Here is a 25,726-nt window from a genome sequence, read left to right on the forward strand (position 1 = left end):
AAGTCATTCAAAGTACATCCAGTCTCAAGTGCCTGCCCAGGGGCCGCTCTGGTAGGACAGACGATAACATACATGTAGAGAAAACAGTTTCCATATCACCTCAGGATGAGACTCACTCCTCCAGGGCCGTTGCTTCGCCCGTCTCCGGCACCACTAGGGTCGACGGCGTCACGTCGTGCTCCACCTGCTGGATCGTGTCCGGGACCAGGATTTCCCCTGGTCCCAGAGGGCTCGGGGCATCCAACCCAGCCCCCAACAGCAAAGGTTCCAGGAGCATGGTGCCATCCGCCCCCACAGTGACTCTAGGTTCCTCTGTACTTTCCGCCGCAGATCTGCGTCTCCACCTACTCCGATGCCGCCTCCGAGACCGGGTCCCCCACATCTCCTTGGGCCCTCCACGTTCTCCCGGCGGGACGCCGTCTCCTCGGACCTCCAGCCATTCCCACACCTCCTCGGGAGATTCGAAGAAGTGCGCCTTCCCCTGTGCGATCACCTTGAGTTTGGCAGGCTACAGCAGCAGGTATTGCAGTTCCATCGCACGGAGTTTCTGCTTAAACCCCAGAAAGGACTTCCTCTGCTCCTGAACTTGATGCGTATAGTCTGGGTATATAGATATCCGACTGTTCTCAATGGTTAGGTTCAGTGTTGCCCTAGCCGCCCGAAGGATGCAGTCTCGGTCCCTATAATTCAAAATGTTGGCGATCAGTGCTCGTTGGGGAGCCCCCGGGCGCGGCGGAGGGACCAGGGCTCGGTGCGCTCGTTCAATGGCAAAGACCTCCGAGAGATCTCGTGGGCACAGCTTCGTTTTGATCCACGTTTCTAGGAAGCGTTCAGGGTTGCCAGCCTCCATCCTCTCCGGAACCCCCAGGACCCTGACGTTACTGCGACACGCCCTCCCTTCTGCATCCTCCGCTCTCCGTTCCAGGGCACTCGTCGCAGCCGTAAGGTGTGTGACTGTCTTCTTGAGGGAGGCCACCTCCCCCTGAAGTTGTTCAATATTCCCCTCCGCATCCGTGACCTTGTCCGCCACCTTCCGGAGGTCCGTCCGCAGGAGGTTAACGTCAATGGAGACCGTCTCTATTTGTCTTTCCAGTGCGGAGTGGGAGCCCTGGATTGCCTTCAGCAACTCCGCCCGCGAGGGTTCACCAGTGTCCTCCGGCTCCCCGTCGTGGCCCGTTTGGCGGGTAATCCTCTGGGACGGTAGCCTTTGCGTGGTATATTGCGTGATCGTGTTGGGCTGGGTCGAACGGGACATCTTATCCTTACGCATCGCCTGTGTGCCCCCAGCAACTCGACAGCCCGCCAATGGCGCAGCGGCAGGCAGACCCCGACTGGGCCCCGGTCTCAGGTAGTTCCGTGCAGCACCTTCACTCCGTCCCCCACCTGTGGGCGTTTGGTCCCTCTGGTTCCGTCAACTCGTCCGCCAGGCAGCCGCCCGGCATCAGGCACAAGGAAGTGTCTTGGACCAATGAAGTAGGCCGGCTCCCCCACGCTATCAGTCGTGCCGCAGAACACCCTCAGGTCCCCAAGGCCGTCAGCCACTCCTTCAGGACCCCTCCGGGCAGCTGCGGGGTCCCTCCGCCCCGGGTCGTCGGCCTCAAGAAGGTACTCGGCCCTTCCCCGTGAGTAATCACTCCAGACTGATCACCAACCTCAGCTGTGGTGCGGCGGGGGGTCCCAGAACCGCGGGGAGCACCCACCTGTCTCCGAATACGAAAGGATCCACAAGGGCGCCGTGTCCCACTCCGTGGCCACAGGTCCAGGGCCCCCAGACGAGTCAGTCCCACTCTCTGTACTGCCAGCTGTGGAAAGGCCCGGGTCTCACAAGGGCCGGCCCCGCATCCGCAGCCCAGGGCCCGATGACCAGGTATTCACCACCAGAGCCCCCCAGGGCCACCACTCCGGACTGTCGGCGTGTGTGCTATTGGGCTCCTGCCACCGCAGCTCCAGGGCTTCACCACGCCGTCCCGCAGGCCCGGCCTTCCCCAGCCGGAATTCAAGCCTCAAGATGGCGGCCCAGTGGGGGAGGGGCGCACTCGGGAACCGGGCACCCCGCCTCTCCTCCTCTGGACACTGGCAACCCCGCATCCACTCCAGGGGCATTGTGTCCGGGCCGGGGGCCAAAGGAGTCCAGCCCCGGAGCGCCCACACAGCCGTACAGGCCCCTCCCCTCTCACCGAGGCTTGTTGAAGCTCCGATCCGCGGCACCCCACGCCGTGGCTCCGGGCGTCCGGCGCCGCCCCCTGGGTCCTCAGTCCACAGCCCCGTGCCGGGGGACAATCAGCCAGCTGTAGGGGGCCTCTACCTCCCCGCTTCTTCTTCCCGGTGGCGCTCCGGGCCTCCTCAGGAGAGGTCCGTTCTCCCGCACCTAGGCCCAGACCGCGGGCTCGCCTGACACAGCAGCCGCTCTCCGGACACCGGGACCTCACACCCGCGGAGCCGCCGAGTCCGTCGGCCGTTTTTCGTGCCGGAGGGTCCCCCGGCCACCACAAAGTCTCGGCACACTCGTTTTAGGACTGCAGAGCCCGGGCAGGATATAATTGAAGGATTTTGCGGGTCCGCCAAACGGGAGCTGGTAGAGCTCACGTCCTGCCGGCCATGCTGCTTGGCCACGCCCCCCCTCATAATAAACTTTATGAAAATGCAACTGATAAGCTTTCAATACATTCTCTTATCGATATTAGATCTTATGAAAATACATCTTCCAAACACCAAGCCTTAAGCATTGAAAAGCTACCTTTAGAATGGAATATTGCAAGAGATCTGTGTAAAACAATGAGATAAAGGATATTAAGAAAATAATGTATGGCCAAGAGTGAAAGGCAGGGGGTGTGGCTTGGCCAAAGATAGCGGCTGCATGTTACGAGGCGTCTGCTGGCTGTCTTGACATCCTTTGTAATCCGGTAACAATCCAGCCCATAAAAACATGGTGCCCAAGTTCCTAAAAGCAGTGTAACACCTGGCCGGACTTTTGATCATTAAAGCAGCCTGGAGGCGAGGAAAAGTGTAGCACAGCCAACCTGTGCGGCATGGAGTCCCTGCCAGCACTGTGTGGCATTGCTTGTTGAAGACATACTGCCAGATCATGCTTTAGGCAGTCCTGTGATCTCAGCAGAATTGAAGAGACGGGGGAAGCTGACACACAGGTCACTGCGCTTAGGGGTGGCTTTTGAGTTAATTTTATACTTGAGTTCGATAGTGGAGAAAGAGGAGATCCAGTCAGGAAGCGCCAGACGGCAATGGCCAGAGCAGGATTCTAGAGGCCATCGATGCATGCCATCTCACCAGTCGAAGACCGGAGGACTGCTGTAGGGTCGTGAAGTTAGTGGCAGAGTCTGCCAACGCAGCTAGGAGCAGGAATGCAGAGCACCAGTGCCACAGGGGCAGATTTAGCTCCAAGCACAGATGCAACACACAGCTTTTGCTGCAGGCTGGGGCTGGACAGCTGGAAGTACTGTCTGCCTCAATGATGGATATAACCGATATCGTGCCAGGTCTGTTCTTCCCCCCAAAACAGTGTTAAATCTTGTGCTGAGCTTTAACGGTGATGGATCAAGCCCTGATCTTTGGACTGGGTAAGAGTGGTCTGCTCAATTCAGACACTCTGTTCATCACCACCCCCTTTTCTGAATCGTTTTTGGCCACTATAGGTGTGGCAGGGTATACTCAGACATGAGTCCCTTTCTCACTGCTCCATCAGGATTCAAGCAAGCCGGGCCGAAGACGGCTGAAATGCCAGAAACCGGTCCCCGGTAGCTTGTCTCCTTTCTGGTGAAGAATTGGCTTGGTAGTTTAGTCTGCCCTGTTCCCATGATGCACTGGGCCAGGGACAGACTGATTTGCATATAGCCAGGTTCTGAGCTGGGATGGGGCAGTGAGATAAATAACGGTGATGGATCAAGCCCTGATCTTTGGACTGGGTAAGAGTGGTCTGCTCAATTCAGACACTCTGTTCATCACCACCCCCTTTTCTGAATCGTGAGCTTTAACAGGGACTGCTGATCCCCAGACAGAGGAGAGGAGCGCCAGATCTGGGTCAATCATCCAGCCGAAGTTATACTCAGTTTTGTGATGCCTCCAAGGTCGGCATTCTCTGGCTGAGACGTCTTGAGACCCCAGATACTAGGCGAGTTGACATAAATGCTTGGCGTATGCCTACTGGGAGCTGCTCGTGCCCTCAAAATTGTTGGGATTTCGTGTGTGGTCTACTGCCAATGATCAGGGAATACAGAGAGAACACAGACAAATCGAAATTCTGCACCTTTCCACATGCCTTCAAAACTGAGGCCATTAATGCTAATCCTAGCTACAAAGAGATACTACACTAACTAGCACAATATGAGAGAAGGGATGCCTAATGTGGTTGGTGGTCTCCCCTTTTTCACCTATAGATATGGGGAAAGATAAAACAGGCTCATTAGGTGAGCAGACCACCACTGATAAGTTTACCAGACCCCCAGCATCCGCATGGATGTCACAGATTCCGTCTGGTCAGAAGACCTGCCCGTAGACGCAATCTCATCTATGTTGCAAGCTACTAGGGGCGGTATACAACCTTTACAACGAATCTTTTACCACGCACTACCATTACAACGCAGTCATTACAACGCAAACCATTACAACGCATTGCGCTGGGGGGCGCTCTAGGATAGGGAATAAGTTTAATTTACTATCCAACACCTTCCCTAGTGTCCACGGGGACTGGAGTTGGAATAGTAAATTAAACTATTCACTATCCAGCACCCCAAAGCGCTATGCGTTGTAAAGGCATGCGTTGTAAAAACCGCGTTGTAAAGGTATGCGTTGTAACGTCATACATCCCTAGGGGCAAGCGCTCCTTACTTGAAACTAAAATTAGCTAAATTAGTACAGACATCCTCCTTCTGCAAGCTCTCCATACCGTAATATACAGAGTGACAGAGACAGAATGGAAAATCCCTGGAGCAGGGGGATACTATACAAACTATCCAGAAACATCTTTCCCAGTTCCATTTAACCACTAGAGAAGGGTGCTGTTGGCAGAACAATATATGTATTATTTGAATACTGGAAGGAATGAATGGGGCAAATCCAACCCAATTCATAACTATATGGACAGCATCCTAGGTGCCGAAAGAAGTCTTATCTTGGTGCTTCGTAGTTGAAACAATACACCGCTCCCTGGCAGCTAGATCTTTCATCTTAACACTTCTAAACTATATGGACAGGAATTTATGCTAGCAAGTGGCCAGAACTGACCGAGTCCTGTTGTTTGGAACAGGCCCCACTATATTTTCAATTATACCATTAAAGTGTAGCAGCCTTGATAATTTACAGAAGTTAAGCAAAAACTCAAAACCATGAACTTGACATACTTAATGCTGTTTCCAGCTCGTTTGGAAGTCATCCACAACAGCACATCCCACTTCTTTGAAAATTCTAAGAGAGTGTCAGGGAATTGCTGGAGGTCAGGCAGAACATCAAGAGACCTCCTGGCACAGGACTCCTTAATAGGTATCCACCAAGGAACAGAAGATGACTGGGAAGAAGAGAATCTTGCCATGGTGGAATGGGAGCAGGCTCATTAAACAGACCAGAGTGAAAGATAGGAGATCCTCCATCTGAATACATTGAAAAAGTAATTTAGGAACAGGCTGGTGAAGATCACTCTACAATATGAAATCAGGCCTGTGTTATATGTGGTTAATGGCTCTAGTCCGTAGAGAGACTTGTCCCCGAGATACAAATGACGAGATAATATCAGCTGTGACTTGTGTGGTGAAGGTTTTCTCCCCCTATGACTTTTTCAGAATTAATCTGACAATGCAGACAAATGGAAAGGATGGGTTCTGGAAGAATATGATTCTGCTCCAATTTAAACTGTGATTCAACCAGAGGTAACTAGAGATTAACACTGTTTATTTGTCTGTCTTTTTTGCCATTGTTGAATGGTTTCATGATACAAGGCAGGCAAGACAACTGTCTGATAACTCAATAATGATGCCCAGTGACTAGAAAAGATCTCATACTAAATCCCATTAACCACACATTTATTTTGTGGAATGCCAATTGGCTCAACAGCAAGATAAAGATGGGAACTGTTATGCATCACAATCTAGATCTCCTTTTCCTCCAGTAGACCCACTTAATGGGCACCAACTGTAAATTATTCAGCTGCTGTGGCTATGACAGGGTCTACCATGCAGGATTTAATACTGGATCAAGAAGATGGCAGAATTAATACACACATATTCCCAATTGTTACAGATGGTTCCCAGGCCCACCTTAGACAAGTATGTGCTGGTGATTGGAAGGTTACATGGACAACAATGGTCTTTGTTGGGTATTCTATTCCTTCTCCCCCATACTGAAAGCCACACTGCAGTACTTGACTGCCATTGTTGAGCCTACCCCGAAGCAAACTTGTAACTGGCTGGGATTTCAATGCAGTTGTAGATGGGAGGGTAGATGGGCGGGGCGCAGAGGATTAGAGACTGGGACTGGATGTTAAGACACCTGGGGCCGACAATGCAACAATCCCCTAAGCTGCAGGATTTGGTGGGCTCCATGGGCCTCTGTGATAGCTGCCGGGTTTGGCACAGAGAAAAGAGATTCATTCTCCCGACTGGACTACATATTTATGCTATCCTTAGATATAGCTGAAATGGCACTTTTACCGAGGGGCATATGAGATCAGTCCACAGTATTGTTGACATTACATGGTAAAAGATCCAGACCCAAGGGGAATTGGTAGTTTGGTCCCCGGTGACTTACGAAAGGAGACCTAGTGTCATCCCTACGATGAAACCTTGAGGAATATTTTCAAATAAACCAGGACTCTTTTCTCTCGCATATTACCATAAGGGAAGCCTTGAAAACAGTGGCATGGGAGTGGGCCATAACCTTCATTAGGTTACATGAATGGGGATGAAGAAGCCTAGACAGTCACCCTAGAGACAAAGGGCCTAGAGCTCGAACATCAGGTTACAGTACCTAATCCAACACTACACCTTAGGCAGCTTGAACTCTTCAGAGCTCAACTTCGAGATCTGTCCATAGAAAAGGCTCAGCACATATACATCATATAGATGGTTTCCAAGCCAGAATATACAAATCTGGGGACAAACTGGGAAAACTGCATTATTGGTTGGCTACAAATGAGTCAGAATCAAATCAAAGGTAATAATAATAATAATAATAATAATAATAATAATACGGCGTAAATCGCGATAAGCTACCTCACGAGGAGGTGTCTCGGGGCAGTAGGAACAATGTTGTGACCGTGGGGAGAAAGCTGGGGAGGGTGACATCTAGCGTGGCTGGGCAAACAGCCAGGTTTTCAGCAAACGCTTGAAGCAGGCTTCAGATGGGGCCTGTTGGAGAGCAGGGGGCAGCAAGTTCCATAATGTCGCCACATTGGCCGAGAAAGTTCGTCCACCTAACCTGGCTCTTTTCGCTCTAGGGACTGCAATACGGACGCAGTTGTTGGATCTAAGGGAGCGGGCTTGAGTGTACCTTGGTAGTCGGGCTTTCAGGTAATTTGGGCAGTTACCGAATAGAGATCTAAAGGCCAAGGTGAGTGCTTTAAATTTTATTCTGCTTGCAACTGGTAACCAGTGAAGGGAGAGGAGGTGCGGAGAGACTGAGTGCTAGAAGAGAATCCTCATTAAGAGTCTCGCAGCCGCATTTTGGACCAGTTGCAGTTGTTGTATAAGGTACTTCGGTAAACCGAAATACAAACCGTTAGCGTAATCCAGCCTAGATGTAACTGTGGCGTGGATTACAGTTTTACGGCAGCTGGCTGATAAAAGTCGAAGAATCTTACGAAGATTCTTCAACTTACTCATGCAGCAACCAGCCACTTGCTGAATGTGTGATACAAAGGACAGCTTGTCGTCCCATCGTACCCCTAGATTTCTTGCTGAATGGCTGGGCGAGGGGGCTTGTCCCATCTCTGTCGGCCACCATAGACCAGATGGTGGAGGGGGGTCTTTGCCAAAAAAGATCACCTCTGTCTTGCTAGCATTAAGTTTTAGTTTATTGGTGTTCATCCAGCAGGCCACATCTTGTAGGCACCCCTTAAAACTCAGAAAGGATGCCTCTGACACTTCTGAGTATGGGAACACCAACTGGGTGTCATCGGCGTATGAGATTGCCTTGATCCCCCAGTTGGCAATCAGCGTGAAGAGTGGAGCAAGGTAAACATTAAATAAGAGTGGGCTCAGGGCCGAGCCCTGGGGGGGGCACCACAGCTAAGGGCTTTAGGTGAAGAAGAGACATCCCTTAGCGCCACCTTCTGAGTCCTTTGGGTCAGGTACGATTGTAGCCACTCCAAAGCCTGGCCCTGGATGCCTATCTCCGCCAATCATAACAGCAGTATATCGTGGTCGACCGTATCAAAGGCGGCCGACAGATCCAGGAGCACCAGCATAGCTGAATCTCCCGAATCCATCAACCACCTCACTGACTCAGCCACCTCAATTAGTGCTGTTTCAGTGCTAAAGCCGGGTCTAAAGCCTGATTGCGTCTCGTGTAATATTTTGTTGTGCTCGATAAATTGATTTAATTGGCGCTGGATAACTTTCTCAAGCATTTTGCCTGGTGCTGCCAAGAGAGAGATCGGTCTGAGATTATTGAGGTCCATGGGGTCCCCGTTAGGTTTTTTCTTTAAGGGGAGGAGAGTAGCATGCTTCCAGATATTCGGGAACCTCCCAGAAGAAATGGACAGATTCCATATATGCTGAATAGTGGGGGCCACAAAGTCCGCTATCCGACTTCAAAGTTTAGGAGGGCACGGGTCGTCTGGCGAGCCCGATTTGCATCGACTGAGTTCTAGCTTAACCGTATTTAGGTCTGTTGGATCAAATTGTGTCAAGATAGCACGGTCCGATGTTTTACCAGCTAGATCAGTTTTTACCGTGATCTTCTCTGGACCAAAGGACTCGTAGACTTTCTTAATTTTGGAGTCCAAAAAGTCAGAAATGCTGTTGCAAAATGAGATCGACGGGAGAACTTCCCTCTCAACACACATAGGTTTGAAGAAAGACTGTACTATTTTGAAGGTTTCTCTACTTGAGTGTTCAGCTTGCTGAATAGAGTTCGCATAGAACTGCTTTTTTGCTTTTCTAATAGCTTTATGCAATTTTTTGGATGCTTCCTTGCAGCAAGTCTTCTTTAAAGGTTCATAGCTTTGCCTCCAGAGTCGCTCCAGCCTTTTGCAGTCTGATTTTTGCAATCTGAGCTCCTGAGAAAACCAAGGAGCAGATGGAGAGTCTCGTTCAGCTTTAGCGGCTGTTGCCGGGTCAATGGATGTTACCATGTTCCCGATCCAGTCATTGAGTTGCTGGGCATCAGTATCCACATTGGAGGTAAGGGTCGGAGGGTTCTGAGCAAGAGCTGGTCCCATAATGTCGGGGACCAGCTTGTTACATTGTCTTTTCATGAAAGAGCACTTGCTTGACACAGGTTTGTCAACAGTTACTTTAAGTAGAAATGGTATCAGAAAATGGTCTGACCATATCAGAGGTAGCGGTGTATCTGCCGACACATTTAAGATGTTGGAAATTATTAGGTCGAGCGTATGGCCCGCTCTATGTGTGGGGTCCTTGTTGATGAGTCTAAGGTTGGCTGAATTCAGTGTAAACCTCAATAAGTCTGCTGAGGAACAATCTACCCTGTCCATATGAATATTTAAGTTCCCGACAACAAGAAACTGAGGGTGAAGGAGGGAACTTTGGATGATGATATCCATCAGAGTAGTCAGGTTGGGCTCTTACCCCCCCCCCCCCGGAGGGCGGTAAATAACTAATCCCGCTAGGGATAGCTGAGACCCCACCTGAAAACAAAAGTGTAGTCCCTCTAGACCCTGAATGCACGTGGGGGCAGAGGAAGTGAGTGTAAGCTGTTCTTTGAATATGACAGCCACTCCCCCACCTCTTTTATCACCTAGCCGATGGGAGAAGCATATTTTATACCCAGAGGGGATAGCCAGTGCAATGGCGGTCATGTTATCATCGTTGAGCCAAGTTTCTGTTAGAAACAGTACATCCCACTGGTGCCCTTCCAAAAGCAGCCATATATCATCTGCATGCTTTGCAAGGGATCTACAATTCAAAAGTACCGCACTAAGGTTTTTACTGATCGGTGGCTTGGATTTAATAAGACCCTACAGCCCTTATACCGACCGGAGTACCTAATAGTAGCCCACAAGTCCTGCAGGTATAGGGCAGAGTGGAGGACCCAAGATCGGTGCTGTGAGCACAGGTGTCGGCCAAGGTATTTAGAGACCATAGGTTTTCCCGCGACCAGACAATTCTATCTTTATGTGCAATCTCACCGCCAGCGTGTCCGGCCCCGGTTGCGGCCTGGTCGCGGACGGGCTTAGACGGGCTTGCCTTAGACGCACCCGCTGCGCGGCCGGAATATGCACATAGTTTATACCACTACGGGGGGTGGAGTCGGCTTGGGGGCGTGGCCTGAAAAGGGGGCGTGGCCTCAGCTCATGGCGAGGGCGCGAAGGAGTAATGGAGTTTGCCGTGCAGCGTCAGCGCTGGCTCCGCTGTAACTGACTGCTGGCCTCAAGTGAGTGAAATTAAAACCACTCAAGTAATCTGTGACAGTCTGAATTTTAAAAAACACAATTAAATCTGTGACAATCAAAGTTTTTAAAATAAGTGCCTCGCTCCCGGCTTCCGCCTCAGGAGCACAACTCTAGGTTCTGCCTGGCGCCCAGAATCGGCGTCTTTGTAGTAGTCGGCTTGGGGGCGTGGCCTAAAAGGGGGCGTGGCCTAAGCTTGTGGCGAAGGAGTAATGGAGTTTGCCGTGCAGCGTCAGCGCTGGCTCCTCTGTAACTGACTGCTGGCCTCAAGTGAGTGAAATTAAAACCACACAAGTAATCTGTGACAGTCTGAATTTTAAAAAACACAATTAAATCTGTGACAATCAAAGTTTTTAAAATAAGTGCCTCGCTCCCGGCTTCCGCCTCAGGAGCACAACTCTAGGTCACGTAAATGCCACACGTAAAGGCTGTGAAAGATAATGTGCTTACTGGTGCCAAAGATACGTCGGATACCTTTGCTTTTTATTAAAAGTCCCTTTATCCCCACCAAACCACTTCTGCAGCAGGATTGGAAAACCCACTATCAGACCTCCCAGTTAGATCCCTGCAGTCAATGTAGGAATAAGATCTCGATAACTCCATAACACTTGACAGAATAGGTGAGACGATCAATGAGCTGCTACACTCAGGGAAAACACCAGGTCCGATTGGTTTCCCAGTAGAATTATTTAAAAAAATTCCAATCACTGATCAGCTCCCCATGAAGATCTCCAAAAGGTTAACTACGCCCTTGATTTATAAATAATCTTAATATCTTATATTCGTCGCTCTGGGCACACACATATGGGTTAGAAGGGCTGTTTCGGACAAGACAAGGCTGCCCATTGTTTGCGCTGGCAATTGAACCTCTGGCTGAGTGAATTAGGAAAGATGCGCTTGTAGAAGGCTTTTGATGGCCAAATAATGTTACATAAGTTTTGAACAGAGTGAGAAGCGTAAGAGAGGATCTTTGTGCCAGAAGACCGAGACAAGGCGGGCCTTGTAGAATCGCTTCACCTACTTTTACTGAAGGCTAATAGGAGGAGCAATGGCCTTCACTCTGAGGGGGATTATCAGTCTTCCTTCCACCGGAGACGTCAAAAGCAGACTAACCTATTGTACTGAACAATAACTTCATTGGTCAATGCAACTATAAGAGCGTGAACCATCCTTGAAACTCTAACTAGGCTTTTCTTTTGGTGCAGAGTGTAGCTTAGTAAGCCAAGGACATGATGGTCGAGTTGATATCAACCAAAATAGCCAATATGTTGGAATTGTTTCTGTTGTTTACAATACTCTTAAACTTTGCAGCTACTATTCTGTCTATCTTTATAATAGCTACAACTCATATTGTGTGTACTAGGGCAGTATTATAATTTTAAAATTCATTATTGAACGAGATCATCCGTTTCCTTGAGTGTGCTTTTCTATCATGAAAGAGTTTGGGTTTCACCAATAAAATCGGATGTTCCACAAGAATGATTGTTACCTCAAACGCATCTCATTCAAATACTGCTCAGTGGGTTGAGGAACAGTTGCAGTCCAACTGGCTTTCTGTCTCATACAGGTCTAGAAAGGCTATTTCCCGGCCGTATTCCAGAAGATCTTGAAAAAGTATCACAGCATTGCACTCTATCCCCATTACTTTGCTTCCATCACTGTGTCATCTGTATTGCTTCTCCGACTTTTGCCCTCCTTATTGCTTTAGCTCTGCCCTGTGTTGCTCCTTCCGCCCTCCGTTTGCCCAACCACTGTCGTCCGGGATTTCAGCCCCACCCTTCATATTACTTTCAACCCACACGCTCCACCTTACTGCCTTTTGCTGTGTTTCTCCCTTTGCGTTTGACACTCAGAGAAGCAGAGGATATTTGGATCTACTTTGGTAAGGAGCAAATCACCTGCACAACGTTTGCATCAACCTATTCTAAGGAAATGCAATAGCAGCTAGCACCCAGAGACCAACAATCATGGCCTAGTATGTCGCAGTGAAGAGGTCAGGTCCTCTGCTTTCTTTGAACTCCCCACTGACACAACACCAGCTGTGCTCTGCCCTACCATAAACGCTGTAGAGTGAGCACCACAAACGATATGCTCCTTCTTTCTGCTCCACAAGTGTTAGATTTGACTCCAAGGACTCCACAAGTTTACATCAACACAGTTTTTAGCACTTTCCTGCGAGACAGGTTTTAGCAGTAGGAAAAAGCCTATTTTGGAACAGTGCTTTACGTGAGAGTGTCTAAAAGGGGTGTGGCCTTATTAATAAAGGGTATGGCTTGAAACATGTGGACTACAACCCCGTGCTCTACGCAGCATGCCTCCTGCCCAGCATTTAGGTGCTTCTTCGTGAGTTTTTTGGTGTTGCATCCAGACATATCACATAACAAACACCTAAAACAAGCCAGACTTATAGGGGTTGTAAATGCTTGTTGGAAGTTTGATGTGTGAATAGCAGTGGTATTGTTGTACATAATTAGAATTGGCAATTACAAATGGTACATATGTGACTATTACCATGAGCACACTGGAGAGAAGCCAAGGATTAGATGAGCATGTAATCGACCCACTGATTCAAACTGTCTTAAGTCTCAGCTCCAGAGCTCTTAATCGTGCTCCAATATGAACACTCTCCCATAGCTAGAACCCACTGGGACACCTTAATGCAGAGCAGATCACCTGTATCCGTACAAGCATTGGAAAACCTAATGGCTCAACCTATTAGATCTGAGGCCTTGCCAATACTTAGTGAAGAAACTTCCAATTACAGTACAAAATTGAGTTTTCAAATGTTAACAAATTAAAAGTACTTACTTGCGCAATACATGCAAGTATTGATGTATGTAACATATTGCTAAACCAATTAACAGTCAATAGGTGCCAAACGCAAGACTTATTGGCTTAGCAATGCTTGCTTAAGTTGCTGTGAGGGTGTTTTTCTGGGACATATTGCCTATATTTGTACAACCCATTAAATTAGAAAACTACCACGGTCTATATGTTTGCACCAGGGATAATTATGTTTTTTTTTTTTTTAAAGATTTCCACTATGAAAAAAAAAATTCTAATAAAATATCTTAAATATTTTTTTTAAACTCACTGCCTAGACCTGGCTGACTGTCTTAGTCAATTCCTGTTTGTATTTTGCCATTACCCAGAATCCTAGATATACAGTCCCATTGATAAGTATTACACTACAAATACAAATAAAAGGCAAAAAGGAATGTGCAACATATTTTAGCTTGGCTTTCAAATAGATGGTGGAGACGTGGTTGCTCCGATGCTCATTCTCCGGAATAAGGATGCCAGCATATTTATTTCAGAGAACACAACTGGCCAGTTAGTTGGCCAATGCTTGCTCAGATGTTTATGGCAAACATTTTAAGATCTCCATTGTGTGCTCAAAGCCACCGAAGACAAAGAAAATCAACAGTGTCTCTAGCTTAATTTTGACATACTTTGAATAATTTTCCAACTCCTATCACTTTCCTGCAATATAATAAAATCATCACACATTTTTTACGAGCAAAATCACAAATAAGCATGTTTGGATTTAATTACTTAGTCTTCCAGTTGATAAATAATTTCCCCGTTCTAAAGCATATATATATGGACTACAATTATACTGGGTAATTATAGCTGTTAATGGCAAAAACTGCCGTACTAAGCTATAAAAAAATTGTTTTATCAACAGATCATATCTATCAACTTGTGAATACTGGATTCTTGCAAACTATTTTAGAGAGTTACTATTAGCACTATTACGATCTAGATGTCAGAATTTGAAAAACAAGGTGTCAACCAGTTGCTGAAGTGGGGACGGGGGAGGGGGAATCTGAGGGAAACGATGTGTCCATACTTTTAAAAAAATTTTAGGAAAACAGTTCCCCCTACTTTTTGTCAAATTCAACCATCCCAGGACGGTTAATGCAGACAGCTGAAATGCTTCAGCTAAATTGTCATTCAGGGTGCCTCCTGTGCTGTGAAACAGAGGGAGAAGCAAACCGCTACACGAGCCTTGTTGCCAGGGTGCCTGCTTCCCTGAAATAAGTGTAAATGTGCACAACTCATCAATCTGCAAATGTAAAGGGCAATTGGAAGCCAGTATTGGCTTTAATTGATGGAATCACTGGAATCTTCTTGGTGACACATTCTTTTTGAGAGTTATTATAAAGGGAGCTACCAGCTAAGTTGGAGTGGGTGCATTTAAAAGACAGTTACCAAGAGATATTGCTTCCTGATCATACACATCCATTCTTTTTGAGCGGTATGGTAAGGGTGCTACCAGCGAAGCTGTGAAATGTGTGCTTTTAAAGAGACAATTATAAAAAAAACTGCACTACATACAGCCTGAAAAAAATCTGTAGTTTTGAAACACTTCATCTGAAACCTTTTTGCGCATTCTGTAGCAGCCTCTCTTATACTGGGTGTAATGCAAGTTTCAAAAATGACTTACATGTTCTCAGTGCTTTCTGTCACAGACTGGTACCTTGTCTAACTGGGGTGGCTTAGTGAGCAAAAGAACAATGATGGATTAAATCTAGATCTGTGACTGGGGGTGAGTGACTGAAAAGTTTCAGCACTCGGTCCATTATCCTATTGTATTTGTGTTGTTCGCCGTCAGTAGGAGGGTATTCCCAGACATGGGTCCAGTTCTCACTTTGCCACTAGATTCAAACTAGTCTGGCTAATGAGGGGTGATACCTTGAAACTGGCCCCAGTATGCTCATTTCAGGTCCAGGGAGGAGCTTCCCTGGCAATTTGTGGCTGAACTGTTCCCATAAGGAGCAGGTTCAAGACTGATTTGCACATGGCTGGTTTCACACTGGGGCGGCTTAGTGAGCTTAAGAACGGTGATGGCTTCAACCCAGATCTGTGACTGGGGAGGAGTGTCTGAAACTTTTTTTAGCACTCTGTCCATCATCTTATCGTGTTTGCTAAATTACCTTGTAGCACTAAACATACAAAAGTCACTATTCTCCACTACACCATTCAGGATTTGGTGTGGTGCATTAACTAACTGAGGTTTCATAATGTATGATAATGCGTTTCCCACTGATTAACATATTAATTTTCATTTAAGCTGTATGTTATTTAATATGTATTTACCAGAAGGTGAAAGACCAAAAAAGTTGCAGAATATTTTGTTTTAGCCATGCCCACTCATCCCGCTACCTACTCCACCCCATTATGCGCTGCATCGCAGGTCCCATACTTGTTATTAATGCACTGCGACAGCTTGTGCCAACATAAATACAAAAATTAATGGTTAAATGAGACATGAAATAATGAGCAGGCATTAAGCGCATAGCTCTTGGGTTGTTACTTACGAACTAGTTCAAAAGAAGATAACTGTTATAAATCTACTAGTATGCGTTTGTAAACTATTTATTGTTCGATGTGGTTAACATACATGCGCACGAATATGTATACTTAGGTGGAAAGTACCACCAGTATCTCCAGTTCCCTCTACAAACATAGGAGCTTCTGGACTGTGGCAAATAAACATTCGATTTATTATAGAGAATCGTAAAATGGATAAATAACCGCAATAAAGGTCTTGGGGTCGGTACACGTTATTGTGTTAGCAGTCCTTGGGTGACCTTGAAATGTAATGCACGTGCCTGCTGCTGTCGTAGTGTGTGCTGTTGTCACAAGCAGCACAGGCGACCTACCAACCAAAGTGCACAAGGACACTAAATTGTCCCAAAACTAAGCCATAGCCCCACACAGAGTACAAGATTTCTGCTGACCACGCAGAGTATGCCTGCGTGACAACAGGGCCAGGCAATTGGACGTACACACGTTAGGGCATACACTTAGTTTGCAGAACCCAGAGACTCCTCTGAGGGACCAGAAATAACCTAGAATCCTAGATCATAAGAACGTCACTCAAACCTCACGAGCGTAGGATACTGTACACGTAAACAAGGGCTCTTGTTGGTCTTGACGAGTTAAGCCGATGCTGAGCAATGGACACTCGTCTGATACCGTCCTTGCATCACCTGCATTTAAGGCATCCAGCTCTCACCTCAGCGCAAGACCACAAGGTCCCCCATGCCCGCCAGCGCGCATCAGCCCCGCTCCAACTGTCCTCAGTACGTGGCTCGCCATTTTGTTTCTCTTTGACAGCCACCGAACCCAGAAGGAGGCGCATGGGGCATCCGCCAGGAGGTGACGACGGCGGGGCACCGAATCGCGCGCACAGCCTCTGAAGCTGGAAGGAACGCAGGGCTTGCAGGACGTCACGACAAACCGGCGGCCATCTTATAATGGTGCAGGTATAGGAAGCAGAAAGCAAAATCAAAATCGTAGAACTCTTAAAGTCGTTATAGAAAATCAATATCTTCAAAATATGAAGTAAATACAACCTAAATAAACCCTAAGTGGCGTCCGCTGCACGGGCACTGCTTAGGCCGCAGGGACGTTATCGTTATCGCTATCAGGAAACATGTAGCACTATGCAGAAGTTCATCGATCACCCCGCCCTTATTTATACCCTTGGGCAGGAGTCAGGACCAGGCTCTTGGGTTGAAACTGGGATACAAATTCTACTAGATAGGATAGGGCGCATTCCTGCCCTCTTTCCCTGCCCTGGTGCTCAATTGGCTGCCTTGTGCTAAACACAGGCCCCTTGCACCATATGGGGCATGCAAGGGTGTATTCCTTTTGGTAATGATTGTTTTTGTTCAGGAAGGGGCACTTTCCTGCACAAAAAAATAAATTGAGGTAATTTCCTCCTTCTATGTGTGCTGATGAATGTAGCACACACAGAAAGAGGAAACAAGCAGTTGCATAGCCAATAGGTCTAGCCGGTACCTTATAAATTTATAATTTTTTTGCAAGAGCTATTTGCTTTGCCAATATCGTTAAGCTATGGTGTAGAGCAGTGTGGCTGCTGTGCAGCATGTTGAAAAGTTATAGTAAAAAAGAGTTCGTGTGCTGAGCTAGTTTTTAGAGGGAAATTTAACAAAAGAGAAAGGTTTTTAAGGCTTTCCGAAAGGGGAGCTCTTCTTGGATCATCCGGATGGAAATGGGTAACTTGTTCCAGAGGGCAGAAGCGCATACTTGGAAGGTTTTACCACTGGAGCATGCTTTTTTGAATCTGGGGGTCGTGAGAAGGATTTTTGAGGAAGAGCGAAGGAGCCTGACATTACTGTTGGGAGAGAGGCAGGTGGAGAGGTAGTCAGAGCCCTTACCCCTCACTGCGCGGTGGGCCAGTATAATTGTTTTAAATTCTGCCCTTTTTAGGTTTCGCCTCGTCGAGAGCTGCGCTTTTCGGCGCAGGCGAAATCTAATGTTAGAAACAGTGTGGCTTGGAATCCGCCCCTCTGTTCCATTGGCTATCTCCATAAATGGAGGCTAGCCATTGGAACAGAGATCTGTCTGTCATGGCCGGACCAGATTCGTGGGCGTTCCCGCGATTTCTTCCCTCCGCAACGTCATGCGGCCGTGGGCGGGGTTTATTTTTTTTTGGCTTGCAGAAATGACGGGGTGTTTTAACTCAGACAGCCTCCCTTGCACGGAGTATGATGTCGGACGAGCTGCAGACGGACAATCTGCTTTAAAGCGAGGCTACGTGGAGCAGAAATGACGGGGTGTTTTAACTCAGACAGCCTCCCTTGCACGGAGTATGATGTCGGACGAGCTGCAGACGGACAAGCTGCTTTAAAGCGAGGCTACATGGAGCAGAAATGACGGGGTGTTTTACCTCGGACAGCCTCCCTTGCACGGAGTATACTGGCTGTCAAACAACGGGTGACACTTTATCATGATAATGTGCAGCGTATCCCGACATACTGTCATCACACAGGAGCGCTGCTGAATACCACGGACCTTGCTCATTCACTGAGTTCCCAGGACCTCTACGATTTAAACATGCTTGAGTTTAATTCACCATGCGTTTGTAATACATGTACTTTAATTCCATGTAGAGTAAAAAAGGAACATTCCCTGATTGGTTAAACTCTTTACATCTAAATCGAACATCCTGGGTGTGCACTAAGCTGCACAGGGACTTTGACAGTGCAGGGCAGCGTGGGAGGAGAGACCTCTCCTCTTTCTCTCCTCCCTTTTCTTCCCTTCTCCCCCACCTCCCTCTCCCTCTTCTCATCTCTCTCCTCCCCATCCTCCTTTCCCCTCTCTCTCTCACGCTGCATGCGGCCTCTCTCCACATAAGTACACTCCAGGCAATCCCCTCTCCTCGGTATTTGATAAAATTGAGTGCAGAGTGTGAATGCAGAGTGCAAAGTGAGTGTGCAGAGTAGTGAGTGCAGAGTGAGTGAGTGAGCAGAGTAGTGAGTGAGCAGAGTAGTGAGTGAGCAGAGTAGTGAGTGCAGAGTGGAGAGTGCAGAGTGGAGAGTGATTAGGGAGTGGAGAGTGACTAGGGAGTGGAGAGTGGAGAGTGACTAGGGAGTGGAGAGCGACTAGGAAGTGGAGAGTGGAGAGTGACTAGGGAGTGGAGAGTGACTAGGGAGTGGAGAGTGATGACTAGGGAGTGGAGAGTGACTAGGGAGTGGAGAGTGACTAGGGAGTGCAGAGTGACGGGAGTGCAGAGTGACTAGGGAGTGCAGAGTGACTAGGGAGTGCACAGTGCGAGGGAGTGCAGAGTAACTAGGGAGTGCAGAGTGACTAGGGAGTGCAGAGTGACTAGGGAGTGCAGAATGCGAGGGAGTTCAGAGTGACTAGGGAGTGCTAGGGAGTGCAGAGTGCGAGGGAGAGCAGAGTGCGAGGGAGTGCAAGGGAGTGCAGAGTGCGAGGGAGTGCTAGGGAGTGCAGAGTGCTAGGGAGTGCAGAGTGCATAGGGAGTGCAGAGTGCATAGAGAGTGAAGAGTGCATAGGGAGTGCGGAGTGCATAGGGAGTGCAGAGTGCATAGGGAGTGCAGAGTGCATAGGGAGTGCAGAGTGCATAGGGAGTGCATAGGGAGTGCAGAGTGCATATGGAGTGCAGAGTGCATAGGGAGTGCAGAGTGCATAGGGAGTGCAGAGTGCATAGGGAGTGCAGAGTGCCTAGGGAGTTCAGAGTGCAGAGTGCATAGGGAGTGCAGAGTGCATAGGGAGTGCAGAGTGCATAGGGAGTGCAAAGTGCATAGGGAGTGCAGAGTGCATAGGGAGTGCAGAATACATAGGAGTGCAGAGTGCATAGGGAGTGCAGAGTGCATAGGGAGTGAGTAGGGAGTGCAGAGTGCATAGGGAGTGCATAGGGAGTGCATAGGGAGTACAGAGTGCATAGGGAGTGCAGAGTGCATAGGGAGTGCAGAGTGCATAGGGAGTGCAGAGTCCATAGGGAGTGCAGAGTGCATAGGGAGTGCAGAGTGCATAGGGAGTGCAGAGTGCAGAGGGAGTGCAGAGTGCATAGGGAGTGCAGAGTGCATAGGGAGTGAAGAGTGCATAGGGAATGTACTTCACTGGGGTTACGGAAACTGGAAAGAGCTTGGCGGAAGGATTATGACTCCAACTCCCGGAGTCGGTATACACAGGCACTCGCTAGCTATAAGCAGGCGATTATAGCTAGGAAAGCCGAGTTCTTTGAGGAGAGGATTGTAACTGCTAGGAACCCCCAGAAAGAAATCTTCAGAGTCCTTACGGAACTTAGGAAAAACAAGGAGCAGACCACGGAGTTCATGCAGGAGGATTGCCAAAAATTTCAAGACTTCTTTACTAACAAGATTTCGGATCTTGTATCCGAAATTGTTGCGACCCCCAAGATTGACTGCCCTCCGCAGACTATGCCTGCTAGAATGCCAGTAACTACCCCATTAACTACCTTACCCTTGATTACGAAGGAGAGGTTGACAGTTCTTATGGGGCGGGTCAAATCGGGCTCCCAGGCAGATTCGTGCCCACCAGAAGTGTTCAAACTGCCACTGCCTGGTATAGAGGAAGACGTGTTGAGCCTTCTGAATACATCTTTACAAACAGGACAAGTACCGTCTTCCTTTAAGGAGGCCCGGCTGATTCCCCTGCTGAAAAAAACGGGGGCGGACGTGAAATGTCTGAAAAATTTCAGGCCAATATCTCAGCTACCGTTCTTGGCGAAGGTGGTGGAGCAACATGTACTCACCATCTTGTCGGAATATCTGGAAAGTAACGTCCTGCTTGAGCCGAATCAGGCTGGGTTCCGTGCGAATCACAGCACGGAGCTCGTTATGCTGTCTATTCTGGACGAATTGAGGAACAGGGCAGATAAGAAAACTCCAGGTGCCCTGGTGCTGTTGGACCTCTCCGCGGCATTTGACACCGTTTGTCATAAACAACTATTGTCGCGGTTGACGGACTTCGGCATTCAGGGCACAGCACATGCCTGGTTCTCCTCTTTCCTCCAAGGGAGGACACAGAGAGTGCAGCTTGGTGACCTTCTCTCCACCACAACATCGATCACCTGCGGAGTGCCGCAAGGGTCTGCCCTGTCACCCCTTTTATTCAATATCTATCTACAGCCTCTGATTCGACTGCTGTTGGAAGGCGGAGACCCCAGGGGTCAAGAGGACTCTCCTAACCACCTGGAACCTCCTCTCCCACAATTACTGCCGAGTCTTATCGAGGGGGAGTCCCCACCGGGGAGGACTGATCGTACACACTGTCGACACACCACACTTATGAACGGACACTACACCGTAATTCTTTATCAAGAAAGACTTTATCAAGATTAAAGTAAGGAGCAATACACAGCGATCGAGGGATCACAAAAGTCTCGTAACGAGGGATCAGGGAAGCGGGACAGTCTTAGGAGGCCAGCTGGCACGCCACGTACCCTGCGCACAGTTCTCAATTCTCAAACTGGGGGGTACGGGGGCTGGCGATGGGACTTGCTGTCCTACTCACTTCTGGTTCAAGATGATCGTGAGGGTAGCGTCGATGGTCCAGCCGGACCAGAGAGCTCGTCAAGCCGCGACGAGGTCAGCAGGGCTTGGGCAGGAGTACTCCGTTGTACTCGTAAGCAGATGGAGCCGCGACAGCGTCAGCAGGGCTCCGATGTTCAGGTCTTGTGCTTCAAGAGGGAGCCGCGACAGCGTCAGCAGGGCTCCGATGGTTCCGTTCCGTAGGTTCTAGGGTGAGCTGCGACGACGTCAGCAGGGCTCGGTGGGTCAGAGTCTGTTCTCCTCAAAGTCAGCCGCGATCAGATCAGCATGGCTTTCTTGTCCAAGATACAACTGCCGATTAGGTGGAAGGCAGGCTGTCTTATAGTCGACGAGTTCTTTGATGTCCGGACCCTCATAGGCAGGAGGCCGGAGGTCCGAGGGCCAGGCGCCTGATCGTCTGGGCGGTTGGTTCTTTGATGCTTTGGACCATGCGCCCATGGAATCCCAGACGCCCATCAAGGTCTGGAGCCAGCTCACTAGGAGGCCCAAGGTGCCATCGAAACCAGCCCCCAGGGATAGTTCAGAGGTGTGAAGGAAACCAGTTCCTCGGAAGGGGGCCGGAGGGGTGATGGAAGTCTTGGTTTCGGGTACTTGGTGAGTCGTTCACCCCCCGGGTGGATCTGGGCGCGCCGGACGCGCAGGCTTATCTGCAGCCAGGAGCGGCCAGGGCTGCCGAAAGGAAAGAAGGCGGCCGGCCGGCCGGTGTGGCCAAACATGGAGTCTGATGGCCACGTGCACGGGTGCAGGCACGCGGTCTGGGGATCGTCTCAGGTCCAGTGTAGGAGTGTCATGTACAGTTCTGGGTGGACGGGAATCAGTTCCACCCGTAGATCTGGGGCTTCGGAGATCAGCGAGGACCACTCCACGAGGCCGGGTCCAACAACTGCTCAACCAGATGGACTGCCAGGTGTACAATTATGCAGATGACACCCAGATCATCATCCAATTGGACGATGGTCTGGGTGCTTTCGCAAGATTGCAAAACATCTTGAAGTACACAGCCAATTGGATGTCCATGAACTCACTAAAGATCAACCCGGACAAGACCGAGTTGCTGCCTATTACCATCGCTGGCAACCCATGGAACGATCAATTCTGGCCAAGAGAACTAGGGTCACCCCCGGAACCTGCGGCCGTGGTTAAAAGCTTGGGCATCCATGTGGATGGCAATTTGTCCATGCAGAAACAAGTTATGGCTGTTGTGGGGACCTGTGTCGGTCTCCTTCGACAACTTAGGAAAGTTTCCTCGTTGTTGTCTTTTTCTACCCTGAGGCGTGCGGTCTCTGCCACGATCATAGCCAGGCTGGACTACGGTAATTCGTTATACATAGGGCTGCCGCAAAAACTCCTGAACAAGATGCAGGTTGTCATGAATGACGATGCAAGACTTATCTTTAAAAAGTCGAGGAACACGCATGCATCCCCCTCATGCGAGAACTGCATTGGCTGCCAGTTAAGCAGAGGGTAATGTTTAAAGGGCTGTGCATTGTGCACAAAGCCCTTTATGGTAGGGCACCAAGCTATATGAAATCCCGCCTGACTCCCTACATGCTGGGCAGGGTGCTTCGATCTGCAGAAGCTACCCTCCTTACTCAACCACGCTGTAGACTGGCTACTGTGGGTGGTCGTGCCTTTTCCTATACTCTCCCAGCATTTTGGAACAAGTTGCCAATGGAATTGCGGAAGGAAACCAACTTGCTGTCCTTCCGAAAGAAATTAAAAACAGTGCTCTTTCAGCAAGCGTGGGGTGGCCTGTAATTTATGACCAGCTGCTTTCTGTACTCGGTTGTGCGGATCCTGACAAAGCGCTTAGAGACCCCTGGGTTATAACGCGCTATACAAATCAAATAAATAAATTAAATAAATGCAGAGTGCATAGGGAGTGCAGAGTGCAGAGTGCATAGGGAGTGCAGAGTGCAGAGTGCATAGGGAGTGCAGAGTGCATAGGGAGTGCAGAGTGCATAGGGAGTGCATAGGGTGTGCAGAGTGCATAGGGAGTGCAGAGTGCATAGGGAGTGCAGAGTGCATAGGGAGTGGAGAGTGCAGAGTGCATAGGGAGTGCAGAGTGCATAGGGAGTGCAGAGTGGGCATAGGGAGTGCAGAGTGCATAGGGAGTGCAGAGTGCATAGGGAGTGCAGAGTGCATAGGGAGTGTAGAGTGCAGAGTGCATAGGGAGTGCAGAGTGCATAGGGAGTGCAGAGTGCAGAGTGCATAGGGAGTGCAGAGTGCATAGGGAGTGCAGAGTGCATAGGGAGTGCAGAGTGCATAGGGAGTGCAGAGTGCATAGGGAGTGCAGAGTGCAGAGGGAGTGCAGAGTGCAGAGTGCATAGGGAGTGCAGAGTGCATAGGGAGTGCAGAGTGCATAGGGAGTGCAGAGTGCTGAGTGCATAGGGAGTGCAGAGTGCAGAGTACAGAGTGCATAGGGAGTACAGAGTGCATAGGGAGTGCAGAGTGCATAGGGAGTGCAGAGTGCATAGGGATTGCAGAGTACATAGGGAGTGCAGAGTGCATAGGGAGTGCAGAGTGCATAGGGAGTGCAGAGTGCATAGGGAGTGCAGAGTGCATAGGGAGTGCAGAGTGCATAGGGAGTGCATAGGGAGTGCAGAGTGCATAGGGAGTGCAGAGTGTGCTTAGGGAGTGCAGAGTGCATAGGGAGTGCAGAGTGCATAGGGAGTGCAGAGTGCATAGGGAGTGCAGAGTGCATAGGGAGTGTAGAGTGCAGAGTGCATAGGGAGTGCAGAGTGCAGAGTGCATAGGGAGTGCTGAGTGCATAGGGAGTGCAGAGTGCATAGGGAGTGCAGAGTGCATAGGGAGTGCAGAGTGCATAGGGAGTGCAGAGGGAGTGCAGAGTGCATAGGGAGTGCAGAGTGCATAGGGAGTGCAGAGTGCATAGGGAGTGCAGAGTTCTGAGTGCATAGGGAGTGCAGAGTGCATAGGGAGTGCAGAGTGCATAGGGATTGCAGAGTACATAGGGAGTGCAGAGTGCATAGGGAGTGCAGAGTGCAGAGTGCATAGGGAGTGCAGAGTGCATAGGGAGTGCAGAGTGCATAGGGAGTGCAGAGTGCATAGGGAGTGCAGAGTGAGTAGGGAGTGCTAGGGAGTGCTAGAGAGTGCAGAGTGAGTAGGGAGTGCTAGAGAGTGCAGAGTGACTGCAGAGATTAAGCTAATGGCAATGTAAATGACAATGCCATTTATTTATCTGTTTTCAAAACCAATACATAAATACAAATTTTGTCATTTACAATGCCAATAACTCTAACTTTTCCAAAGGCGAAACCATTGCATTGTAAATGCTTGCTTGTATAGGCAGCCAGTGTAGTCTACGGCGGTGTGACGAGATGTGCTCGCGTAGGGGAATACCACCCACCAACCGTACTGCAGCATTCTTGACTGTCTGGAGTCGGTGGCAAAGACCAGAAGTCAGTCCGATGTACAGGCCGTTGGCGTAGTCCAGATGGGAGGTAATCAGTGCCTGAACTGTCTTCCTAGTGTTACTAGGTAAAAAATTAATGAATTTTTTCACCATCCTGATCTTGGAAAAACAGGCAGCAGATACCGTGTGGACTTGATGGTGGAATGAGAGGTTGGAATCCCATCTGACCCCTAGATTTTTTACTGATTCTTTTGGCTGGGGGGGGGTACTCAATTCAGAGGGCCACCAGATGTTGGGGTCCAACGGGGATGGTTGGTGAAAGAATAATACCTCAGTTTTCCCGGCATTAAGCCGGAGAAAGTTGTTATCCATCCATTTTGCTATGGTGCGGAGGCAATTTTTTAGTGGGTCGAAAGTGAATTGAGTGGGGCTATCAAAGGTGAACAGGAGTTGAATGTCATCTGCATAAGATGTTGCCTTTATTCCTGTTTGAGAGATGATTTTAGCTAGGGGTGAGAAATAAACATTGAACAGGAGAGGGCTCAGTGAGGAGCCCTGAGGGACCCCCCACCGAAGCGGTCGACTGTCCGAGGTATAGGGAGGAGTGAATGTTGGACCCGGCCTCGTGGCATGGTCCTCTCTGATCCCCCACAACCCAAGGACTATCGGTGGACCTGACCCCAGCTCGCCTAGAACTGTACACGACCCCTCTACTCCGGACCTGAGCCGATCTCCAGACCGCGTGCCTGCCACTGTGCACGTGACCATCAGACTCCATGTTTGGCCACACCGGCCGGCCGGCCGCCTTCTTCCCTTTCAGCAGCTCGTGGCCGACCCTGGCCGCAGACAGGCGTGCACATCCGGCGCGCCTGGAACTGCCCTGGGGGCGAAGGACCCACCAAGTACCCGAAACCAAGACTT

At 49.2% G+C, this 25,726-nt stretch overlaps 1 protein-coding gene across 1 annotated transcript in view; it reads right to left on the reverse strand.

Annotated features, from left to right (window-relative positions):
• The window catches only part of NIPSNAP2 (nipsnap homolog 2), a 102,527-nt gene extending 85,823 nt beyond the window's left edge, over positions 1-16,704 (reverse strand). The window contains exon 1 of the mRNA XM_086954578.1: positions 16,602-16,704. Within this exon, the coding sequence (XP_086810704.1) occupies positions 16,602-16,684 (83 nt within the window). The 5' untranslated portion in view covers positions 16,685-16,704. The remainder of the gene's footprint in view (positions 1-16,601) is intronic.
• Between the last annotated feature and the right edge of the window lie 9,022 nt (positions 16,705-25,726).

Source organism: Lissotriton vulgaris, chromosome 2_1 (genome assembly GCF_964263255.1).
Source record: "Lissotriton vulgaris chromosome 2_1, aLisVul1.2, whole genome shotgun sequence".
NCBI lineage: Eukaryota > Metazoa > Chordata > Amphibia > Caudata > Salamandridae > Lissotriton > Lissotriton vulgaris.